The 20,715-nt window shown below is 39.3% G+C and overlaps 1 protein-coding gene across 2 annotated transcripts in view; it reads right to left on the bottom strand.

Moving 5' to 3' along the window:
- Positions 1-20,715, bottom strand: part of cadpsb (Ca2+-dependent activator protein for secretion b) — a 68,327-nt gene that overhangs the window by 13,466 nt on the left and 34,146 nt on the right. For both annotated transcript variants that reach the window (XM_030729473.1, XM_030729472.1), the window contains exons 7-20: positions 19,134-19,245; positions 18,148-18,287; positions 17,666-17,732; positions 17,096-17,204; positions 16,757-16,969; positions 11,135-11,271; positions 10,847-11,034; positions 9,939-10,040; positions 9,775-9,838; positions 9,545-9,668; positions 7,207-7,239; positions 4,293-4,399; positions 1,872-1,901; positions 1,347-1,355 (exon numbers count right to left, since the gene is read on the bottom strand). In XM_030729473.1, coding sequence (XP_030585333.1) covers positions 1,347-1,355; positions 1,872-1,901; positions 4,293-4,399; positions 7,207-7,239; positions 9,545-9,668; positions 9,775-9,838; positions 9,939-10,040; positions 10,847-11,034; positions 11,135-11,271; positions 16,757-16,969; positions 17,096-17,204; positions 17,666-17,732; positions 18,148-18,287; positions 19,134-19,245 — 1,435 coding nt within the window. The remainder of the gene's footprint in view (positions 1-1,346; positions 1,356-1,871; positions 1,902-4,292; positions 4,400-7,206; positions 7,240-9,544; positions 9,669-9,774; positions 9,839-9,938; positions 10,041-10,846; positions 11,035-11,134; positions 11,272-16,756; positions 16,970-17,095; positions 17,205-17,665; positions 17,733-18,147; positions 18,288-19,133; positions 19,246-20,715) is intronic.

Genomic DNA, 20,715 nt, shown 5'->3' with positions numbered 1-20,715 from the left:
CCTGATTTTTAATAATGTGTCAGTAGTTGTTTGTATTTGTTTATTTGTGATCTGATTGACATTTTAAAATCAAGTGTAAACAGGGCTTAGAGTTTTTATAAGACAGATTTCCTACCTTTGAGCAATCTTAGCTGTTTCTCTCTGTTACGAGTATCCAGTAGATCTCCTCTGTTGTTTAATATGAGGAGATATTTGTCTATGTTTGTGATACTGAGTGATTTTTCCATACTGTATGTGAATTCTGTAATTGCTGAGTATTTCCTTTCAAATAAAAAGAAAAATCTATCACAGCTGTCAGTTTGTGTGCTTGTGTTTTTTTTTTATTTCCCATCGCATACATCTAGGTCAAACCCACAGCTCTTCCTAATTAGTACATGAATTCAAATCCAGATTATTCTTAGGAAAAGATTTGCACAGTAGGGTTGCATCTTTGTGCCTTCTATTCATGACAGTATCTTTACATCTAGGGTGCTCTTCTCATGCAAACCTGGATCTCCCTGCATGCTTTTCTCTCAAGCTGAGAGATGAGGGGGTCCACCATTCACATCACCAACAAACTCATAGCCCACTAGATGTGAATGTGTCTCATGCACATCACTGTCTAGGCACACCAAAGACTGCAGCATACAACATCTCTACTGTTGAAGCACGTCTGTTCCAATTAGTTAAGTAAGTCTCTGAGATTCAGCTGATCCTTTTTCTGGCACAGTCAGGACTTCCTCACCCTTTGACAGCAGAGGTTCAGTAGTTGCTTTGCTGGCAGTCTTGGCTTGGCTTATTTGCTTATCATTCAGACTATCATCTTGCCAAGTAAAAAAATTAAATAAAATGAAGCTTAATCTTTCCAAATTATGCTGCATGCTTTATTTTACCATTGTTTAATGTTATTTTCCCACATTATTCAACCACCACAGTGGCAGTCAAAACCTTACTTACCTTCCTACTTACCTGTCTACTCCAAAAATGTCAAAATCATGATAGCTCTAATATTAGAAAAACAGGCAGCAAACAAGGCTCTTCTCCATCACATTCAAGGAGATATACTCTTATATCAGTTAAAGGGGAGGACAGTAAATGCTTTCCAACAGCTGAGGGAAGGGAAAAGGCTCAAAGGTCACCAGGCGGCATAGCCTCCAACCTTTGTTATTGGTTAAGGGACACATACAGGACCCTGAGAAATCTAAGGCAGACCCATTCAGCCAAACAAACTCTAGTGCTGTATCAGTGCAACCGTGTCAAGGGATCAGTCCCAAAGGGGGTGTCGTTTGCTGGGGGAAAAATGTAGAATCATCTACTGGACATGCACAGAGCATTATGGGAGTTTCTCATTCAACTTGACTACATACCTCTTTTCCCTGCATGGGCAGTCACCAATCATATGACAGTGAGAACACAGGAAGATGTTCAGAACAATAATGTATTTTTGAAGCATTTCTCTGATAGGCTTTGTAAACTGAGAATAGACAGCAGAGAGGGATGGAAGAGGAGAAGCTGGAGAAGTAATGCTTAAACAGGTGTGGACTGTGAAATTAACTGCTGGATGGAGGGGAAACAAATGTTTATGGTGGATCAAACTTCAAAGGTTCACATGGAGCATACTTTGGGAAATTTACTGGTTCAGCATGCTAGGAGAGAAAGGAAACCTCTTTATGGCCCGATGAACATGCTTTATGATCACAATTATGTTGTGCAAGCTAAAGTGTTTTTTTAAATTTATTTTTAAACAGGTTTGCTCTCACTTCTATGCCTACAAACCCACCCACTGACTTCATTCCCTATCTAGAAACGTGCTTCTTGCCATAGTGGCGCACATGCCATACAGGAGGGTCGTGATGGGGACTGAAGAGGAAAAAGAAATAAAAATACTGTACCGATTGATCTCCAGAACTTGTGACTGCCGCCTGTCAAGCATATTCAGAGAGATACAATAAATCTGCTTTATCTGCATTTTCTAAGATAATATTGGATCACCTTCAGATCTACACAACTACACATGTTCATCATGCTTTCCAGCTGCTCGATGTTTATAGTAGCCAACATGCCTTCCTTGAACACTGGTTCAGCCTGTTCTTATTCCCAGAATGCCACATACTACCATTTTGTCAAAAGCTGGACCTGTAGAGGTGGCAGTGTGTCAAGGCACATTTGCCAAAGAACACCTTTTGCATATATCTGCAAAGCCAGCAGCGTCTGACAGGACAGCGGTGTTTGACGCCCTGGGATGAGAACTTGTTCATAAGTTTGTAGTGCTAAACCAAAGTCATATAGATCCAAAGTTGAATACCCAAAGGTAAAACAGTAGCAAAGACTGCTTTTGACTAAAAAAATTAACTAATGTCAATTTCACCACTTTATTTGGGACAGCAAACACGCTAAACACCAAGGACAGTATATCCTCGGCTTGAATAAACTGGTGAAATTGAGACTGATTGATCATTTACATTTTATGGTGCCTCATGCCTCCACTCCACTACATTTTAGTGGGCTGTATTATACTTTTGACTCCACTAGATGTACTTGACACTCTAGCTATTTTTAAGAATAACTTTTTTCTACATAAAATCATATTCGGCCTTACAACTGACAAGGCATTCTTTAAATATAAATCAGCGTACACGGTGTATCAAAAAGAATGATCTGATTTCAAAGTGCTTTAATTCCACAGTTAACGATCTAAACACATACTATTAGAAAGAGGGGATTCATGAGTTTCACGTGGTTGCTGGTAGGCAGCAGTGGCGAGCTCCCCTCCCATCATACTCAGTCAAGATGGCGACCGTGCAACAGAAAGCCTTCTGTTCTATGCGTCAAAAAGTGAGAGTCTGTAACAACTGCGCAGCGGGATTGTTGTGATTTTGTATGTAAAACTTTATATTCAGCCATGTATTTTAAAATTTATCGGAAGCTTCTATGTCCATTATTTTTTAAAAACATAGCCTTTTGAAATCAGATAATTATTTCAGATACGCCCTGTATTTCATTTTTTTAGGTGTTGGAACCTTTGAACCTTTTTAAAATACTTTAGATGTGACTGTGATTTCCCATCTCAGCCTCTCAGGTGATTTGATTTATAGAACTGTCATGATTCCGCTAAGAAAAAGCAAAAACATTGTCTGATTTAAATGTGGCGATCTCTCCTTGAAGGTTTTCTACCAGCACACCTCTGGAAAGCCTTTCACCAAAGACCTCAAATGCACAAAGAGAAAACATCTCTTTTATGTCAAACTAACCCCACCTGTCAAAGCTCATTTCTGGATGATAGGAGCTGGCTCTTCAGCTACAACCCAGAGAACAAAAAGAGGTTTTCAGTGGAACAGTCCACAGTGTTCAAGACTGAAGGGGAGGAGCAGAACCAGGAAAATGCTCCCTTTTTTCATCCCTCAATCAGTGTTAGAATGTTTGTTAGAACGTTACTACTTTCAATCATTGCTCACTGCCAGGCCAGCTTGCCAGACTTGGCTCCCTGTATCACTGGCCTCTTCCCCAAAATGCAATTGAAGTTGACGGCTTTCCATTTTGACGGTGTTGGACTTCAAGGGAGCAATCTAAACATACTAGTGCCTAAAGAATATAAGGAAATGGCACTGAAGGGGATAGTGGCCAAATTTAAATCAGGTAAGGTTTTTGCTTGTCATTGGTAGAGTCACTAAACACTGTGACCGCACCTCTAAATACAAAAGGAATTACCTCACAATACAGACTCTTGCGATTTAGCATTAATGATGAAAGAATGTAATTTATCATCATAAAGACCAGTTTGATTTGGAACAATAAGTTGTACTTTTAATAATTCAAGTATGTTGCATTGCTACTTTAACTTAGGTGTAAGGCTGAGTTCTACTACAGCTCGTTTTTTGTTTGTGGCCAAAGGGAAGCAGCACAATGAAAGCCATGTAAATGTGCGTTAGCCTGTTTCACCTTGTGTTTGTCTTCCTGCTAAATGTCTATACTGGACTACCCTGAATATAATACTACCGTTTTCACAACATGTGTGACACTAAAGCACTGTGATCACAGAAAAGCGATGCATACATTGTACCATTTCTGTCTAATCTACACTCTCTCCTCAGACATGGCCCTCTGATTCCATGCAGCGATGGTCTGTTGAACACCAATTAGAGCTTTCCTAAATTAATTCATCTTTTTTTTTTAGTTACCCATAGATGAAAGCAGCTTTATTTATAGAAGATTGATAATAAGACTAACTCCCTGCTGTGGGGCAAGTGAGATAAGAGTGAGAGCATAGAGGGAAAGTGCTTTGAGGAGGAGAGGAGGAGCGGGTTCTCACTCACCTCCGCGTGGTGTTCCTGGTTCTGCTGGAGGACCTCTATGACTAACTCCGCCAGGCGAATTGTTTCCTCCAGCTTTTTGGCAGGCGTGACTAAGCGGCCTACGTTCTCTGAGACAAAAGGATGAGGGTGAGGGATGAGTGGTTAGTCAAGCATAGAGGATTCCAGGGGGATTTTTATGACTATTCAGAAGATTTTTTTTTCTGTTTATATTTTTGACCGTTTAATAAAAGTATAAACACAGCACTTACGCTGTGATGTTTACCTACTATACCCCCCATAACAAGTAAAGCGTGTTCTTATTTACTGTGTATGCATTTTGGGCTGCATGACATAAAGCAACAGAGTTGATGCATTTGTGGGATAATCAGACTCATGTTGGAGGAGTATCAGACACAAGAATAGTGGTGCTGAGATGGAGGTGCAATGCAGCATTGAAAACATGCATATTGTGAAGCGGTACTGAATAAGCCATCTGTATAAGGAGCTGTCTCATGGCCAAAAATACTCCACGAACACGCACAGTAAAAATAATTCATTCCTTCTCTTTGAAGTTATATGAGCTTGGATATGATTATTAATTCAAACCTAATAATACTGTATGTCCGATATGAATCAAGTTCTCTACAAAAATTTGCTCTTACTGTTGGTATAGGTTAGAGCTTAATAAAAGTGACATTCATAAATATTGCGTATTTTTCTTAAAACTAGCAACTGTATAAAACTAATGAAATTATACTGCTATATTATACTGAAATTTCCCCATTGTGGGACAAATAAAGGGATTTCTATTCTATTCTATCCATATTTTATAAGTTAGCAAAAGGAATTTAATTGTTATTTTTGACAAATATTTTCAAATTATGCTAAAATTGCTCATTTTATACATTCTGATCTCACTACAGCACTACACCCTTGCTTTCACTAGCTCAAAATTTTATTAATTTGAACTTACACAAGCTTTAACAGCTTGACTAATTTTATCACCAGGCATGGATCAAATCTTGCATCTATAAAATAGTTACCAGTTATGTGATGAAGTTAGTGAAGGTAATGAATATTTTTACAGCGTGCTTGTTTTTTGGGTTTGTCATAAACTGTGCTTCTGTGCCCACAAAAGCAGTTCTTCCCTTATCAGCCGGTGACTTTGGTCTATGATTTGCAAAAGCTCCAAATCACTTGCTTGTACCTTTGCAGAGAGAATGATCGGATAAAAACAGATATATGTCATGAAATGGAGTATTTTTAAACACTATGACTATGTGGCATGATGTATTTTGGACATAGAACTGAATGGCTACACAAATCTGAAATCAAAAGTACATAAATACATAAGTCTACATAAAACAGTAGAAGTCTGAAGACAGCAGTTCTAACTGGAAGTCTTTTGCTGTTTTCATGATTATTTTAAGCAGTAGGATTCCTCAGGTATTGCTGCTCAAGCCAAATGAATATTTATTTTGGGTCCTGGTGAAAAAATAAGTGAAGGATCCCTAACCCAGCGCTAGAGATTATGCTTTCAAATCTCATCAGCAGAGGGAATCTGAGATGTATAAGCCAAAATAATATATAAGACTTCTAATTGGCGACTGATCACAAGGGTTTGTATTAGAGTAACTATCATGTGGATAAAAGAGTAGCACTGTGTAACTTTGTGCCCTCATAATTAGAAACTAAATGCAGTATATATATTATGGCTATTGACACCATTATCCAATGTGTCTGATTATTCTAGAATATTAAAACGCCAGTTCAATAAAAATTGCAAGCATGATTCACTCATCAGGAAGTATAACTCTTAAAATTTAGTATCTCTTTGAGAGAATATCCCGAGGCAAGATAGGCAGCATTTACATATCATTTTTTTAAATAGCACAAGTGCTCCAAGAGAAGGCCATATCCATAAAAGAGGGTGCTGCCCAAGTTTATACCCGGGGCCTTCTGACTGTGAGGCAAGGGTGCTACTGAGCCACCATATTCTAGTTTGAGTTGGTGAGAAAAATCTCAGATGTCTCAAATCTCCACAAAATCTCCACAGATAGAAGCAGCTGCATATACAGCTGCAACAACATATGCTTTTGTCATTGATTTTAGCATCTATGTTTCACTTGACTCCAAGACAAAAATCCCCCTTTGGGAAAATACATTTGGATTTTACTTAAAGTCAAAACAGAATTAAAAAAAAACTCTCTATGTAAGAAGAATGTAAGAAGAAGGGAAACTGTTCTTAAAAAGATTATTGAACTGACCTTTTAAGTATCTAAACTGACCATCAAATTTGATTTAAATGTATGATTATGATATTTATAAAATGCATATTTTTGTATCATGATGCCATTTTCAAGTGTGGCCTAAAGTGGAAATGTATGCTACTTTGTGTGATGGGGGGAGGGGGGGGGGTTGCATTAAAATGTTGCTTATGTCTTTTTTACATTACATTTACTGTACATTAAAATGTAGATAAAAATATGTCTTACTATTATTGTAGGAGATTGTATTACTTTATGACTTTGTTGGTTTCTTAACATGTCACAACCACCTAGAAGCACTAATTTCAATCAAGACACAAACTGAAATTTAGTGCAATCTCATCTTTAAGTGAGACTGCACTAAATGTGAAAGGAATGGATATAAAAATTTCCAACTGTGTAATTCAAGGCTGCAGATCTACAACTGTACCTGGAAAAATATAAAGCAGTACAATCTCTAATAGAAATGCTTGTTTGAGACATGCCATGACATTTGAGAACTTTATATTTAAAGTGTGCATAGAAGATGTGCTATAAGTAAATGCATGCATGTGTATTATATCTAGTCACAGTAAACGTGTGTGTGTGTGTGTGTGTTTGTGTGTGTGTGTGTGTGTGTGTGTGTGTGTGTGCACTATAGCTAAAGCACAAGCTAAACATGAGTTCACCTGGATCCTTTTGATCCTTTTGACCTTTCTCAACTTCAGCGAGAAAAAGGGAGAGAAAAGATAAAAAAAAACAAGGAGATGTTTAGAATTAGCACGGCTCTATCCTTATTTTCACGAAACGGGGGTGGGGAAGGGGGCTTGGGGGGGTGGGGTTATCAGGCTTGTTGTTCATCGCCACGTGACCCTTTCAATGAATCTGCTGGGACAGATCAGCTCCAGGGACTGACGCTTCTAGGCAACAGACAAACGTCACAAACACACAATAAAAAATAGAAACACTGAAACAGTAGCCTGTGGAAAACTAAAAAAAAAAAAGAAAAAAAAAGAAAAAACAAAAGTGATAAGATGTTTTTTGTTAACAAACAGACAAAGCTTAAGACTGCTGCAAACAGGTAAGGCACACAAACAGCTTAAAGGATCGTAGACAGGACACGCTGAGTGACTTGAGTTGAATTGAGTCAAGTTAAAACACAAACTGGAGCTGTTACATCCATACACCCTATCTTGTCGTTCCCATTCAATAGCTCTGTCAACAGATGCTCCTTCACTATCTCTTGAGACACAGTGACAAACAAGCCTACCTGTTCAGCACAGCACACCACTGACACATGATCAGACCAAATGACTGAAAACAGATACCAATGTAAGCAATATAAAAATGCATTCAAGTCAAAGGAATGGGCTTCAAACCAAAAGAAAGAAGCTTACAGACCAGACCGCTCATTCATGTCCATCACAAACAGATGGTGCAAAAAAAAGGACCCCTACTGATTCTGTGTGGTACTGCTCAGATCTCTCGACTGGTGCACTCCCCACTCACTCTCACAGACAAAGGCACAGATAAAAACAAGCATGGCAGGAGCAACATTTCTGGAGAAAGAGAAGAGGCAGAAAGGGGGATGAGGTGGAAGGGCGCTTAAAAGAATGAGGGGGAAATGGGAAGAGGATGATGAAGGTACTCACGGATGGTTAAATCCATCACTTGAGATGCCAAGCAGAAGACAGGGTGCTCAAACATTTCCCTCTTTTTCCCTATAAAAAAGGATCGGGGCATGCAAGAGGCTGGGGTCAGAAGGGGGAAGTCTAGAGGTCAGAGGATGATGGGAAGAGGACTGTCCAGGTGAAAGCGACAATCTGGTGGGCAGGAGGCCCAATAATAAGGTCAAATCTTTGGTAAAATTTGAATTAGATGCCTCACAAGGACAGGTGGAGTTAAATTCACACAGCATGAAAAGATAGTAAGGTTTGAATCCTTAGTATCTTTAGCACCCTGAGGGATTTCTTTCAAGGCATAAACAACATCAGAGTTCTCTATGTAAATGTACATGTGAGTGCAATTGGTATGTTGAGAAATAGACACAGCAAAAAGAGGAAGGAATAAGACATTATAAAATGTCTTTATGTATTTTTTTATATGTAATCCATGCCAATAAAGAAAGGCCATGTTATGTCTCAAAGCACATGCAAGGCTGATGCTGGTTTGTATGCGTTCAATCCCAGCATTCCTTTGGTTAGAAGCCACTTATCACATAGTAAAGAGGTTAGAAAAAGTGACATCTGTGTGAAGAGGGGTAAAAAAAAAAGGCAGAGCAGACAGGAAGGAAACAGGGAGCAGAAGATAGTGGTCTTCAGCGAGAGCATAAGACACAGTTGACAGGAGAGCTGTTGGTATTTCAAGGCAGGGAGTGTAAAGAGGGACGGGCAGAGTCAGCTGGAGGTATCAGAGGGGTAGGAGCTAACAGTTAGATAGTGGAAGAGAGGGAGTGTGTGTCGACTGGGAACTGGGAATCATTTAAGCTGAACTTACAATCCAATCATCAAATGTCAGAAGCCAGGATACTACACAGCTCGAATAGTCAAGGCACAAAGAGAGATCGGCACATCAACAGATTTCAGGGCTTTGGATTTGAATGCATTTTTACTCACACACCTCTACACAAAAGCCAACTTGACCTACAGAACTGCACAGAGCTAAAGCAGGCCTGAAACAAAGGAGAGAGTTATTGGACTGAGAGACAGAAAGTGACTGTGACAAATCATTTGCCACAAATCATTTGGGATATGGACAGAAATATACCATATACCAAGTGAGTTCACCATGTGTAAATTAATAGATAACATGACAAGCACAGTCTCATAGTGGAGTAAGAAAAAGGACATATGGAAATATACTGTTTGTCACTCTGTTGTTTTCTACCAAACCACTGACTGAGCATTTCAATCTGAGTCCATACAAAATGACATCTTCATGACCAGTAGGAATGTTTAGCGGATGCTTATCATTATTAATTCATCCCAGCAGTCATTACACGACACTGAATTGTGTTGTTTTGGTTACCTTCGATTTTAGCATAGTCTTTAATCCGCTGGTAGTTGAGCTGAGCAGCCTGCTCCAAACATTTGCGAATTACCCCTTTAACTTCTTCTGGTGGAACTGGGGTCACAATGTCCTTCATCAGGACCTGCAGGCCACATCGAAGAGCACTTATGTAACCCCAATATTTTCAGAGTGCACCTTTTGCTATTTCATTGTTTATAAAATGTTTTTTTATTTAAGCATTTACAAACCCTCTCCAACAAAGATAAAGTGGCCTTCAGTGCACCCTCTGGACGGCCGAAGGGGAAACAATATCTACAAGGGAAGACCGCAGATTTAATAACAGAGAAAAAATACCAATAACCGGGATGTTTTGTGACTTGGGGTAATGTGGTTTTGGTGAGCCGGCAATCACCTGAAATTTACAATCCGGTTTTCCAATATCACACGCAACCGCTCCTTGATCTCTTCAAAGCGCTCCTTCTCGTCCACTGTCACTGTGCTCAGCCCGTCTGGCCTATGAAAATCACACCCACAAACATTAATCCAACTGCAACCATGAAGTTCAATTTATGCAACCCCTTATCTAAGCCCAAAAATCTCTGGCTAACAGCTTTCATCTCCCGGGGAACTGATTGACTCTTTTTTTTTTTTTTTTTCTTGAGTCCCCTCCAGTGTTACACATTCAAAAAAATAACCATGTCTCACCTGTTTTGACCTTGAATGAGTGGATTTTTGGACTCCTTTCTCTTTCTAAACTTGAACATGCATGCTCGTTTAGAGGCAGCACGGGAATCTGGGCTTGGGGAGCTCTTTGGGGATTTTAGGGCCTCATAGCCCAGTGGTCCCCAGTAACTGCTGCCCTCTCTGACTTTAACGGACGCATAGGAGGATGAATAATATGGACAGTAAGAGACTATGGCAACAAAGGACAGAGAGAAAAGAAAAAAACAAAGAAAGTGGTAGAAAACAAGGAAATATGTAGAGATATACAACTGATTAACAACGTGACGTGAAATACAGAAAAAAAGGCCAAAAAATGTAACTGCAGCAACATAAAAAAATCAAGAAAACACAAACATGACAAAAATAAGTTTGATGGAAAAAACACAAAACATTTAGGTTGTTTCTGATGAGGCTAACTCTTCAGTTCTACTCTAATCTTGTGTCAATGCATATTTAATTTCCTGAACTACTGCATCCATAGGAGGCATCACTTTGGTTGCTAGAGTGTAATTTGTTAAAAATGAGGTCTGAAAGTCATTAAGTTTCAATATGCTAATAAATGTCACAACATTTCATATAGAAGGGCACAGGGCACACCTGTTCCCATGGACATGGGAGGCACAAAAAGCGAAGCTGTAGTGAAGAAGAGTGGGGTCGATAATGGCTCCATTTTCTGCCCTTTCCAGGAGATCCCCCAGGTAACACAGATGTCTGTGACAACCTCGAACTCCATTCCTTGCACAGTACTCATCCAGGACAAACACCTGGCCCGGGCTGAACCATCCCTACACAACACAAACACAGACACACAGTGTGCTATTTCACAACAACTAACAAAGAACAGCCCACCGTCACTCGTGTGATAACGAGCAGAAACAAACTCACCAAGCAGCAGAAGGTGTCATTGAGCCTGTGATCCAACGTGAGTCGCTGCATCATCTCAAAAAGTGAGGCGTGGTCAAAGCTACAGGGGTTAGCGGAGATAAATTCATCCATGCCATGTTTCTGAGCTCTGTCAGCGTCTATCCAGCCAACGGTACAGGGAAAAGCAGACGATTCAGAGGAGACGACATCAGTGAGGCACAGGCAAACAGCAAGTCTTCATTACAACACGAGAAACACCAGGGAGTCTTTTTTTTTTTGGCTACTTCTAAGGGCAAATTATAAACACTTACAGCTTACATTGTCAACTTGCATTGTGTTGGATAGCATAAAGAGTTTTCTTGTACTGGTGGATGAGATTCTATCAAACTGAAACTAAGCTCAGAGGGACGGGTGCTTCTACTGTATGTGCATGCATGCATCTCATGTTTTGCAGGGGGAATAAACCCTAAAAAAGCCAAAATGTGTTTGAAGAAATGCTGTTACATAATATTAGGTGCATTCTTCTTTATGTATTCAATAGATTCTGCCATTCGCGACTGTTGTCACTCAGGTCCTTACAAATATTGACACGTGTGCTAATAAAAAAAAGACACAAATATGGCAAGAGTATTCATTTGAACATGCTGTAAAAATATAGTTATAATAACAGAAAAAAAAAAAGTTAATTTGAGGGAAAAAAATTTCTTGAGATTTGCAGATTTCTGTCTGAATATGGCTCCTGGAGCTTTACTCAAGTTCTATCTGGTTTTTAATGTTTGTCTTGCTTCATAACTTTTGCCACTGACCTTCTCTGTAACAAGAGGACTTTTCAAAATGTAAAACCTGCTCCCTAAATGAAGAAAGACATTAGTAACATTAAACAATGAAAAAAATTAAATTAAATGGAATGGAACTAATGTAAAAATGGGTGTTGAAACCATTAGTGCGATAATCTTTCTATTTCTACTTTCTAAACCAAAACAATGATCATTTCTGTTCTGCAAATATTAAAGTTGTCAAAGAGGAAAAATGACAAAATGATGGGGACGAAGATGATTTAAAATAGATAAGAGGCATAGTCATGGCCTCTGTATGAGTGACAGGTGTCATGTCTGAGAGACATTGACATGAGTGATGATGATTTTGGGAGGGTAGGTGAGGGAAGTGGAGGCCTGATCATGGTAGGGCAAGAAAATACTGAATAAAGCACAAGTGACATCTGCCAGCCTCCAGGTCAGTGTGCATGGAAGAGAGGAAGAGTTTAATGCCAGTGCTGAACATTAACTGAAGTTTGCCAAAAAAAGAACCTAAAGAAAGTTACATTTAGCAAATTTTTACTCCAATCTGAGAAAAAAAAAAAACCTGCAAGACAACAAGTAAAATGTGGACAATAAACAGGGAAACAGAGTAGAGAAGAGGGACAAGACAAGTACAGTAAGTTATCATGTAAAAAGGTAACACTGAGTGTTAACAATGAGAGAAGATGGTGAAGATAGCATTAGAGATGAGTCCAGCGCTGGACTGGAGATGGTGACAGGATGAAAAGGGATTTGGTTGGTAAGAAAACCTTTCAGTTTGACAATAACATGGTGGTCAGACAAGTGTTGGTGGAAAGTGGTGAGAAAGAAAACACAGTGGGACACATCAAAAAGGAAGTGAGGTTTTGAGGAAACATCCAAAGAGTGAGGATAAGGCGTCTGGGGCTGGACCATGAGACACAGCGAGTGGGACAAATTTCCATGGTTGGAATAATGGAATTTAAGTCCAGAAAACACTCAATGCTACAGTAGCATTTTGATAACTCTCAAGATAGTGTTGGTAATGTAGTCAACCACGAATAAAATGGCCAAATCGCCATAGTTAATTATGAGGGAACTTTTGCATACATTTAGAAATGATCACATGCGAACAGTGTGACTTTTCGTAAAGCTTTTAAATGTCATGCACATCTGCAGACCCATTTTCAAATTTGCATATTATATATTTTTTAATGCATTCCTTTTTTTTTTTTTCCTTCTCTACGCATTTGCAAGTTGACAATACTTGAATATGTTGCAGTGTATTCATGATTTCTACAGAGCACACTAACAGGCATACCACTACCGGAGAACTCTAATAGGGTAGCAATACAATTCTGGTGCAAATACATGGGTAAATAGCATGAAGCCGACAGAGGCAAAACTGTATCATTCTCTGGGAGATGGGGGAAATGAATGAAAACTCCTGTATTTGTACAAAAGTATGGACACATGACACAGGTGTTCTCCTATTCAGGCAAACAAGGGCAGTCAAAAGAAATCAAATGAGATTGCTCCTCTCTGGAGGTGTAGTTACTGGTCTAGCCTCTATCTACAGGCCCATCTACTGTAGGGGGAAGGAGTGGGGGTCCGGAGTATTTTATCATAAGACGGGGCGGCATTAGCTACTCCTTGTCTTTGGCATTCAGAATACTCCGCGTACATATTTGCCAACTCTCATCAAGAAAAGTTTAAAAAAAAAGAATTAAAAGCAATTGAGCCCTCTGAAGTAAAGCATAATTAACAAACACTTTAGAAAAATAACTGCATCCACAGGCTGTCATCATCATTTATCCACATTTCTGTCTTTAAAGAAAAACATATAAACATCAGTATTTTACAGGATTCATCTATGAATCAGGTTGTTTTCAGCTCTTGATTTTAATAAGAAATTGACATTAAATCTTCATTCATAATACAGAACTATTAAGTCATTTCTTCTCTAATAGCGTATCACATTTTAGCCTCATATTGCTTTACTCTGAGGGATCCTTTCACCAATAAGAATAAAGAGAGAAGGCAATTATGCAGAAACAACTATTATATCAACTTTAACCATTACTGAGCCAAATAATAATTCCTTAGAATAAAATACATGCATCCTATATTGGCACGAATGGATGCTTATACTTTCATCCTCAGAGCTGAGGTTATTAAAAACAAAAAGTCATCAACTAATATCTAAGACATGAAGCGAGACGTGAAAAAGGAGAAGAAGGAAAGAAGAGAGAAAAGGACGTTGCATTTGTCAGATAATCGGCGGGGATTATCTGAACTGTGCCGGCTACAGGGAAGCACTTACCCTTGAGTCCAGCTAGAAGACAGCAGGGTAAGAAGGGACAAACCAGAATAACATAAAGACTAGCAACAAGGCTGGAGGAGAGCAATCACGAGAGACCCTGACCTAGCAGCTGCATTACTTAAGAAGGGTCCAGGCAAAGCATGAAGAAGAAAACACAACTCAAAAGCAACAACCTATACCAACATGATAGTTTGTGGGTGGTGGTGTGTGAGTACATGTGAGGATATGTGACCAACAGATGTTGAGGCATATTAGAGAGAGAAAGAGGGAGACAGAAAGAGAGAGGCAGAGACAGAGGAAGGAAGACAGAGTTTACGATCCTCATCACTCTACTGCAGTTTATTCTGGGTTACGGACAAGTACTTAAGGAGTTAGGAGCTACACATTAAGTACTGTCTCTTTGTTTGATTACAGAGCAAACACAAGGCTTACTTTTAAAAGGGCAAAAACATACACCAACATTACAAAGGAAACTCTAAAAGGTGGCCCAAATCTTTTTTTTTTTTTTTTTTAAGAAAAGAAACTATGAAGGTGCTGGAGTGAAATGGTGGTCAGGCATTTATCACCACCCTAAAAAAATTTCATCAACAAATTTAAGCACACTTTAAAAGTGTGCTCTTCTGGTTTTGAAAGAAATTGTTGGTACTACTGGACTTCACTTTCAAATTGCACTTTGTTGCACTTGATGTTTCCACCGCAGCCAAATATGCAAGCTTTCCTGCAGTGCCGTAATGTTTTGTGTTTTTTTCAGCATTCCCACAAAGTCCTTCTGTTTTTGAACAAATTAAAAATGCACAGAACAACAAGTCAATGGAAACACCTCGTGAAATCACTTGTCTTCTGTGCCTCTAGAGGAGCCAAATCAGGTCAAGAAAACATCTCTTTTAATATTATAGTCAAGAAAAGACACGATATGGATAGCCTCTTTGTTTTTTTTTTTTGTTTTTTTAAAAGGCCTTTGATCTGATATCCTAACACTGTACATCATTTTTTTTTTTGCAGTATTATCTGTTAAATCTGCTGCATAGAACATCCATCAAAATACGCCTGTCCTATTTCATGCAATGTGCAACTAAAGCCACTTTCTGCGATTTGTGCAGCTCACTCAGAACCTTCATAGGGCTCTTGTTTTCTCTTCTTTCACTGCAGCAGAGTCAGGAGGGCTGTGTATGTTATGGTCCCAGTGCCATTCAAGACCACCAGGGGGTGAAACATGTACGCGTGGTGTGCCACAATGTTTCAGGGAGGGGAAGGAGGTCTGTGCCACTGTGAGAGGCTTTGAATGGCAACAGCTGGCATCAGAGGAGTCAACTAACCACAAGAACGACCACATACTGGACAAAAAAACCAATGGAGAAACAACATAGACTCTTATGTGACAGGATTTGCATTAAGTGACCCAATTCATGTCTTCTGATACTTTCTTAAAGGAGTGGAATAGACTTGGGGCTTTGTACTTTTTAATAATATTATTGCAACCTTGAGTGTCAGTTTTTTTGTATTTAAAACCAATTAAATTTCTACCTTTATTCTAAGAAAAAAAAATTACAAATCTCATCACAATTGAAAAACGAATTATTCTAAGCCCAAAGAGTCAAAAGATGCACACAAAAAAAGTCGTGTTTGGTTCTGAATAGCAGGATCTATTATTGTGAATTGTTAAGCACTATGCAACATTAGGTTTAGTAGGTAAGTAAGCTTTATGTTAGTGTTGTCATGGGCAAAGATATGGTAATTTAAAACTTTGTACAAGAATAATAATAAGGAAACAGCATAGTATTAGTAACCACCTGAGTAAATACAGATGTTGCTCATTGATTTTATAGTTGCAAAAATATATTGTTACCCTTCTTTAATGAGGGAGGACATAAGAGACGGTCAGAATAGAAGGTGGTAGAGAGGCCACACTACTGTAGACAGTCTTACCTTCACTTTTCTACCTGACCTGTGAACTGCTTAGAAGTGCAAGTACAGTGACAGATTGGTTAAAAATTTTCAACATATCCGGCTTGGTTGTCATTCAGTGACAAGAGAGTCTGAGAAGCTATCTCAGAACCATAGCTGCCCTCGCAGCAGCCCTCTAGAGCTACAGCTGGCTTAAAACAGGCCTATGGTTCGGACAAAAAGCAGCACACCCTGGCACTGTCAATCTGAATTCAACCCCAGTAGGCTTGAATGTTCAAATCTCATGTATGGTGACCTATTTATTCTTTATACAAACTTTCCACGCCATGTAATAATTTTGTATGATAATGTCTTTTTCAGGTTGGTTGTTCCTTGAGAACAGACTGATGGAATAGCATGAAATCGCACCTTTACACACTGTGAGAGTGGTGACAATGAGTGGAAGTTCATCAGATGCTGGAGGGATCTGTGAGAGATAAATGCATGTGCGTGCGTGCTTGTGTGTTAGTTCTACCAGCACGTACTGTGACTGCAGTGTGGAGCGCATGGCGTGAGACAGTTATGGGTTAGAGCTTTCGCTGCTTTGTGGATGAATATTGCTGCTGCTTAGGTGATTATGTTGTGTTTTGGGCTACTTACAGAACTGAGAAATGGGAGCATCCATTTGGGCTGAGGCACCCCCTTTGGAATTTAGTTTCTGGACCTGAGTGGGTGGGACAGGCTTGTGAGACTGGCCAGTGGCGCGATACATGGCCTGGACCCACAGGATGCGGTCCTGCTCATCATCGCTTGCAAAGATCACAGTGTCGCCTTCCTTCACAGCATTGAAGAAAGCCCTGCCACCGTCTAAGCCTAATAACATAAAGTTGGTGATCAGTAAGCAGATATTTACAGTGTGTGTGTGTGTGTGTGTGTGTGTGTGTGTGTGTGTGTGTGTGTGTATCTGCAGTTTTTCTATGTCCTAGTGTGACTCCTCACCTGGCTGGGGATCACTGTAGTCCACAGTATACCCGTCCAGCTGCAAAAGCTCTTGCGGTTCTGACTTTTTCTCTCGGTAGCTGCACATTGCAAATGTATACTGACTCACCTACAAAAAGAAAGAATTAGCAGTCACATCAAGCGTAAAGGTTATTCAATTCTATACAGTCCTTAAGTCAGTGGTTCTCAAACTGAGCAGGGCTCACGATTTGGGAATACAGCCACATGACCAACTATTTTATTGTTATTGGCTGTCAAAAACTGTGGGGTGTAGGAAGTTAACCCTTTTCGGTTCCTGAAAGAGGGTATACCAGATAAAGTTTGAGAAAAATAATGGCAACTATATGGGCTCTTGAGCTATATTAACACCAGTAACACATCCAGTATACTGTATGCAAATATTCCTTTTCATATGTGACATATACTCTATATTGTGACTCAGTAGGTTTAAAGGAACCTTTAAAGCCAACTAATGAGTTGGAAAAAGCCCTGAACGGCAATGACCTTAACAAACACGTTCACATCTGCCTCAATTTAACAGAAGAGCGTTTTTCAGTAACAGCAGCCCACCTGCACAAGGACAAAGAAACGCTTCTTCCAGCGCTTCCAAACATTCTTCCCAAATGCCCACAGATACCTGTCAAAACATTGTTCACACATGATGACAAAACACAGCAAACACATCATAAACAACACAAGTGCCGTAAACACTGAAACAGAGTTTGCTATATTTGATCTTGAATGGTGAGATTTGGCTACAGAAAACTAAAAGTGGATCAAATTCTTGAGATAAACAGTTTAACTTTTAGGTAAATGAAATTTGATTAATGCTGCCTCAAATGCTTTGAGTGTGTTGGCACCTTCTAAAACAATTAAGTTAAAGTACACACTGACATCCACCAGGGGGAGTAGTGCACTTCACAGTATTTTTCCATGGTTGGCGACTAGAAATGAGGCCAAGGAGCTGACAGGGTTGGAGTTCTATATGAAAGATGTGTAATATAAAATTAAAAACATCACTGTATGTGTTAACTTGACAGTGCATCACTTACCCACAGTGCTTCATGTTCTGTGGTTTGTCCATACGTATGGCCAGTTTGATCTTGAGATCTTGGTCAGGGCATGCCTTGGTCACAGTCATTTTGTGGAGTTCTGACTGTTTGGGGCTGTTAGGAGTTGGGTGGAGGACAACCTGCACTCACAAAAAAGTAAATCTTTATAGTCATCCTGAACAACACCGAGCAGTGTCAGTCAATTCACTTGCATGCATTAGTGATTATGTGCGTTTGTTTCACAAAGAAATAAAAAAGGTTGCAAAGAAACCGAACACTGCTTTGCTCTCCCTCCCCAAAGAGGGGGGTGCCTAATCTCTCTTTGCTGAGTTAAAGAGCTTTGAGGAAGGCTGCCAACTCTGCAGCAGTGGGAGATCAAAGGACCTTGTCACAACCAAGGTCACTGCCACTACAGGGATGTCTGAGGCGCCGCTGCCCCAATGTAAACCAGCAACACCACCTTCCTTAACTACCTGTCACATTTACACAGCGGGAAAAAGCAGAAGTGATTCATGTTTCTGCTTTCGCTACGTTTGAGTCAGTGAGGCTCTAATGCTCAAAGGCTCGATGTCTCTTGTTTGGAATGAGGCAAGAATTTTTTTATGTTTTTTTTTTAATCAGACTACTTTTAATAGATGTGTAGCAGTAAAATTCAGATACAGCACAATGTGAAAATTTAAAAAAGTGTCTGTACTTTCAAAAGAGCTCAAGGAAAAAAAAAAACTATTGGAACTAGAGCAAGACAACAAAACCCTATTTATAAATCACAGCCACGTGACAGTACCCCGGAGACTCTTTTGAGCTTAATAAAATCAGAATGATGCACAGCTACATAAACAAAAGTACTTTGAGTGACCATGCATGCATTTCTATAGTGTTTAGTGCTTTTTTTTTTTTATTTGACACGTGAGCCTGTGCACTATTTTCCTAGCTGTGTTAAGGTCAAAGAGTTTGAAAGCTGGTAAAATAATAAACCGAAATGTTACCCTGCCCAGTTCTTTGTCCTCCAGTGCCAGCACTCCTGTACTCTCTGTAAACAGTTTCACCTTGACAGCAGGCAGAGGGTGTGTAGTGGTGAAGTCACCTTGGGTCCCCCAGCTGAAAGACACGACAAAAAAAGAAGGACTCTTGAGGTTAGTTTCCATGACAGTGTGGTGGGGCCGTGTGCCCATCAATTATCATTTTTAGTTGTTAATCCGGGAGACTGATTTCACCTTAGTTGCAATATTTCTTATTGTTTTCAGATGCTTTTTACTTTAACAAAATAAAATCAGTTAGGCCTGCTGGGAAGCATACAATAGAGGGAAGACAGTACAATGTTTATGCATACAAACACTGCAATCTTTCTTTCTTATCACAGAAGAGAGATAAAGGTTGTCTGATTGGAAGCCTTTTTTTGAAACAAGGATCACTGCAGTCACACGGATTTACAGTAAGTCAAAGTCAGGATAAAACCACAGAAGATAAGAGACACTTTATTATTTCTTACTGTGGTTCTTTGTTGGCAACAAAGAACAACAGTCAGGTACCACAGACTAACCAAAGTCTCTTTTCAACTTCACCGTTGTGTCTCAAAAGAAAGAGAACACTTGTTATGCATCTTTCAAACGCTAATAATCTGTAGGTAAGGGACTATAATTTTGGTACAACAGCTTTCTGGAGTCCATTTGTAGTTTATAGTGTGAGTAGTTTTGATCAATCAGCTGCAGGAACACAGTATACCTTTTTTAATGAGCTCTTATTTGTTTATTTTTTTTTACCTTAGCAGCATGTCTTAGACTCATGAAGTAGGCATCTGTTTTGTTTTAGTATTTTTAGTACAAAATATTCTGTTTTCTATATATTTTTTGTTCTATTTCATCTCCATGTTGCAGCTCTGCAAAGAAGCACTGTCTGTAGAAACAGAGGATTTTGCTATGAACTGTGTAAGATGCCCAGCTGCTTGTCAAAAATAGCCTGATGATTCACAATTAGTTTCCATGAACTTTAGAAGTTATTTTTAAACAAAATGAGAACTGTTAAAAACAGATTTGAAATAAATGTCAAACTTATTCATTCAGATTCAACCAGGGTCAGTAATAATGAAGAAGTTTAGAAATAAAAATAGAAAAATCTGTGAACATGAAGTTGAAACTAAACAAACTTATTCCACTCAGACAGCTCACATTTAAAATGATTTATTACAGCAGCAGGATATTGCAGAGTTTGGCTTGGAACTCATTATTGCCTGCAAATACGTTGCATTTCAGTAGCAAGGACCACAACCTTAAACATAATTACATAGCATTTGGTGGTAGAGTATGGCAGATGATCTAACCCTGAGACTGCAGTTTAGGGAAGGCTGGGCTGGGTAGATACCCCTGGTACCAATAAGAGAGGGTGGCAAACTGAGAAAGAGGTAGAGAGGTTGGAGAAAAGAATGAGAAAAAACAGGCATGTCGTGTATGAGGACCTGAAGTTCTAATATATTATCTCCAAATAAAACTGGGGAGTGGTGAGTATATATCCCCTAGAAACTTACAGATGGACGCTGGGGTGTTGGAGGGATTGAAATAGCAGTGCTAAGCA

Source organism: Archocentrus centrarchus, chromosome 5 (genome assembly GCF_007364275.1).
Source record: "Archocentrus centrarchus isolate MPI-CPG fArcCen1 chromosome 5, fArcCen1, whole genome shotgun sequence".
Classification (NCBI taxonomy): Eukaryota; Metazoa; Chordata; class Actinopteri; order Cichliformes; family Cichlidae; genus Archocentrus; species Archocentrus centrarchus.
The sequence above is the reverse complement of the archived record's forward strand: the minus strand, read 5'-3'. Positions and strand labels throughout refer to the sequence as shown.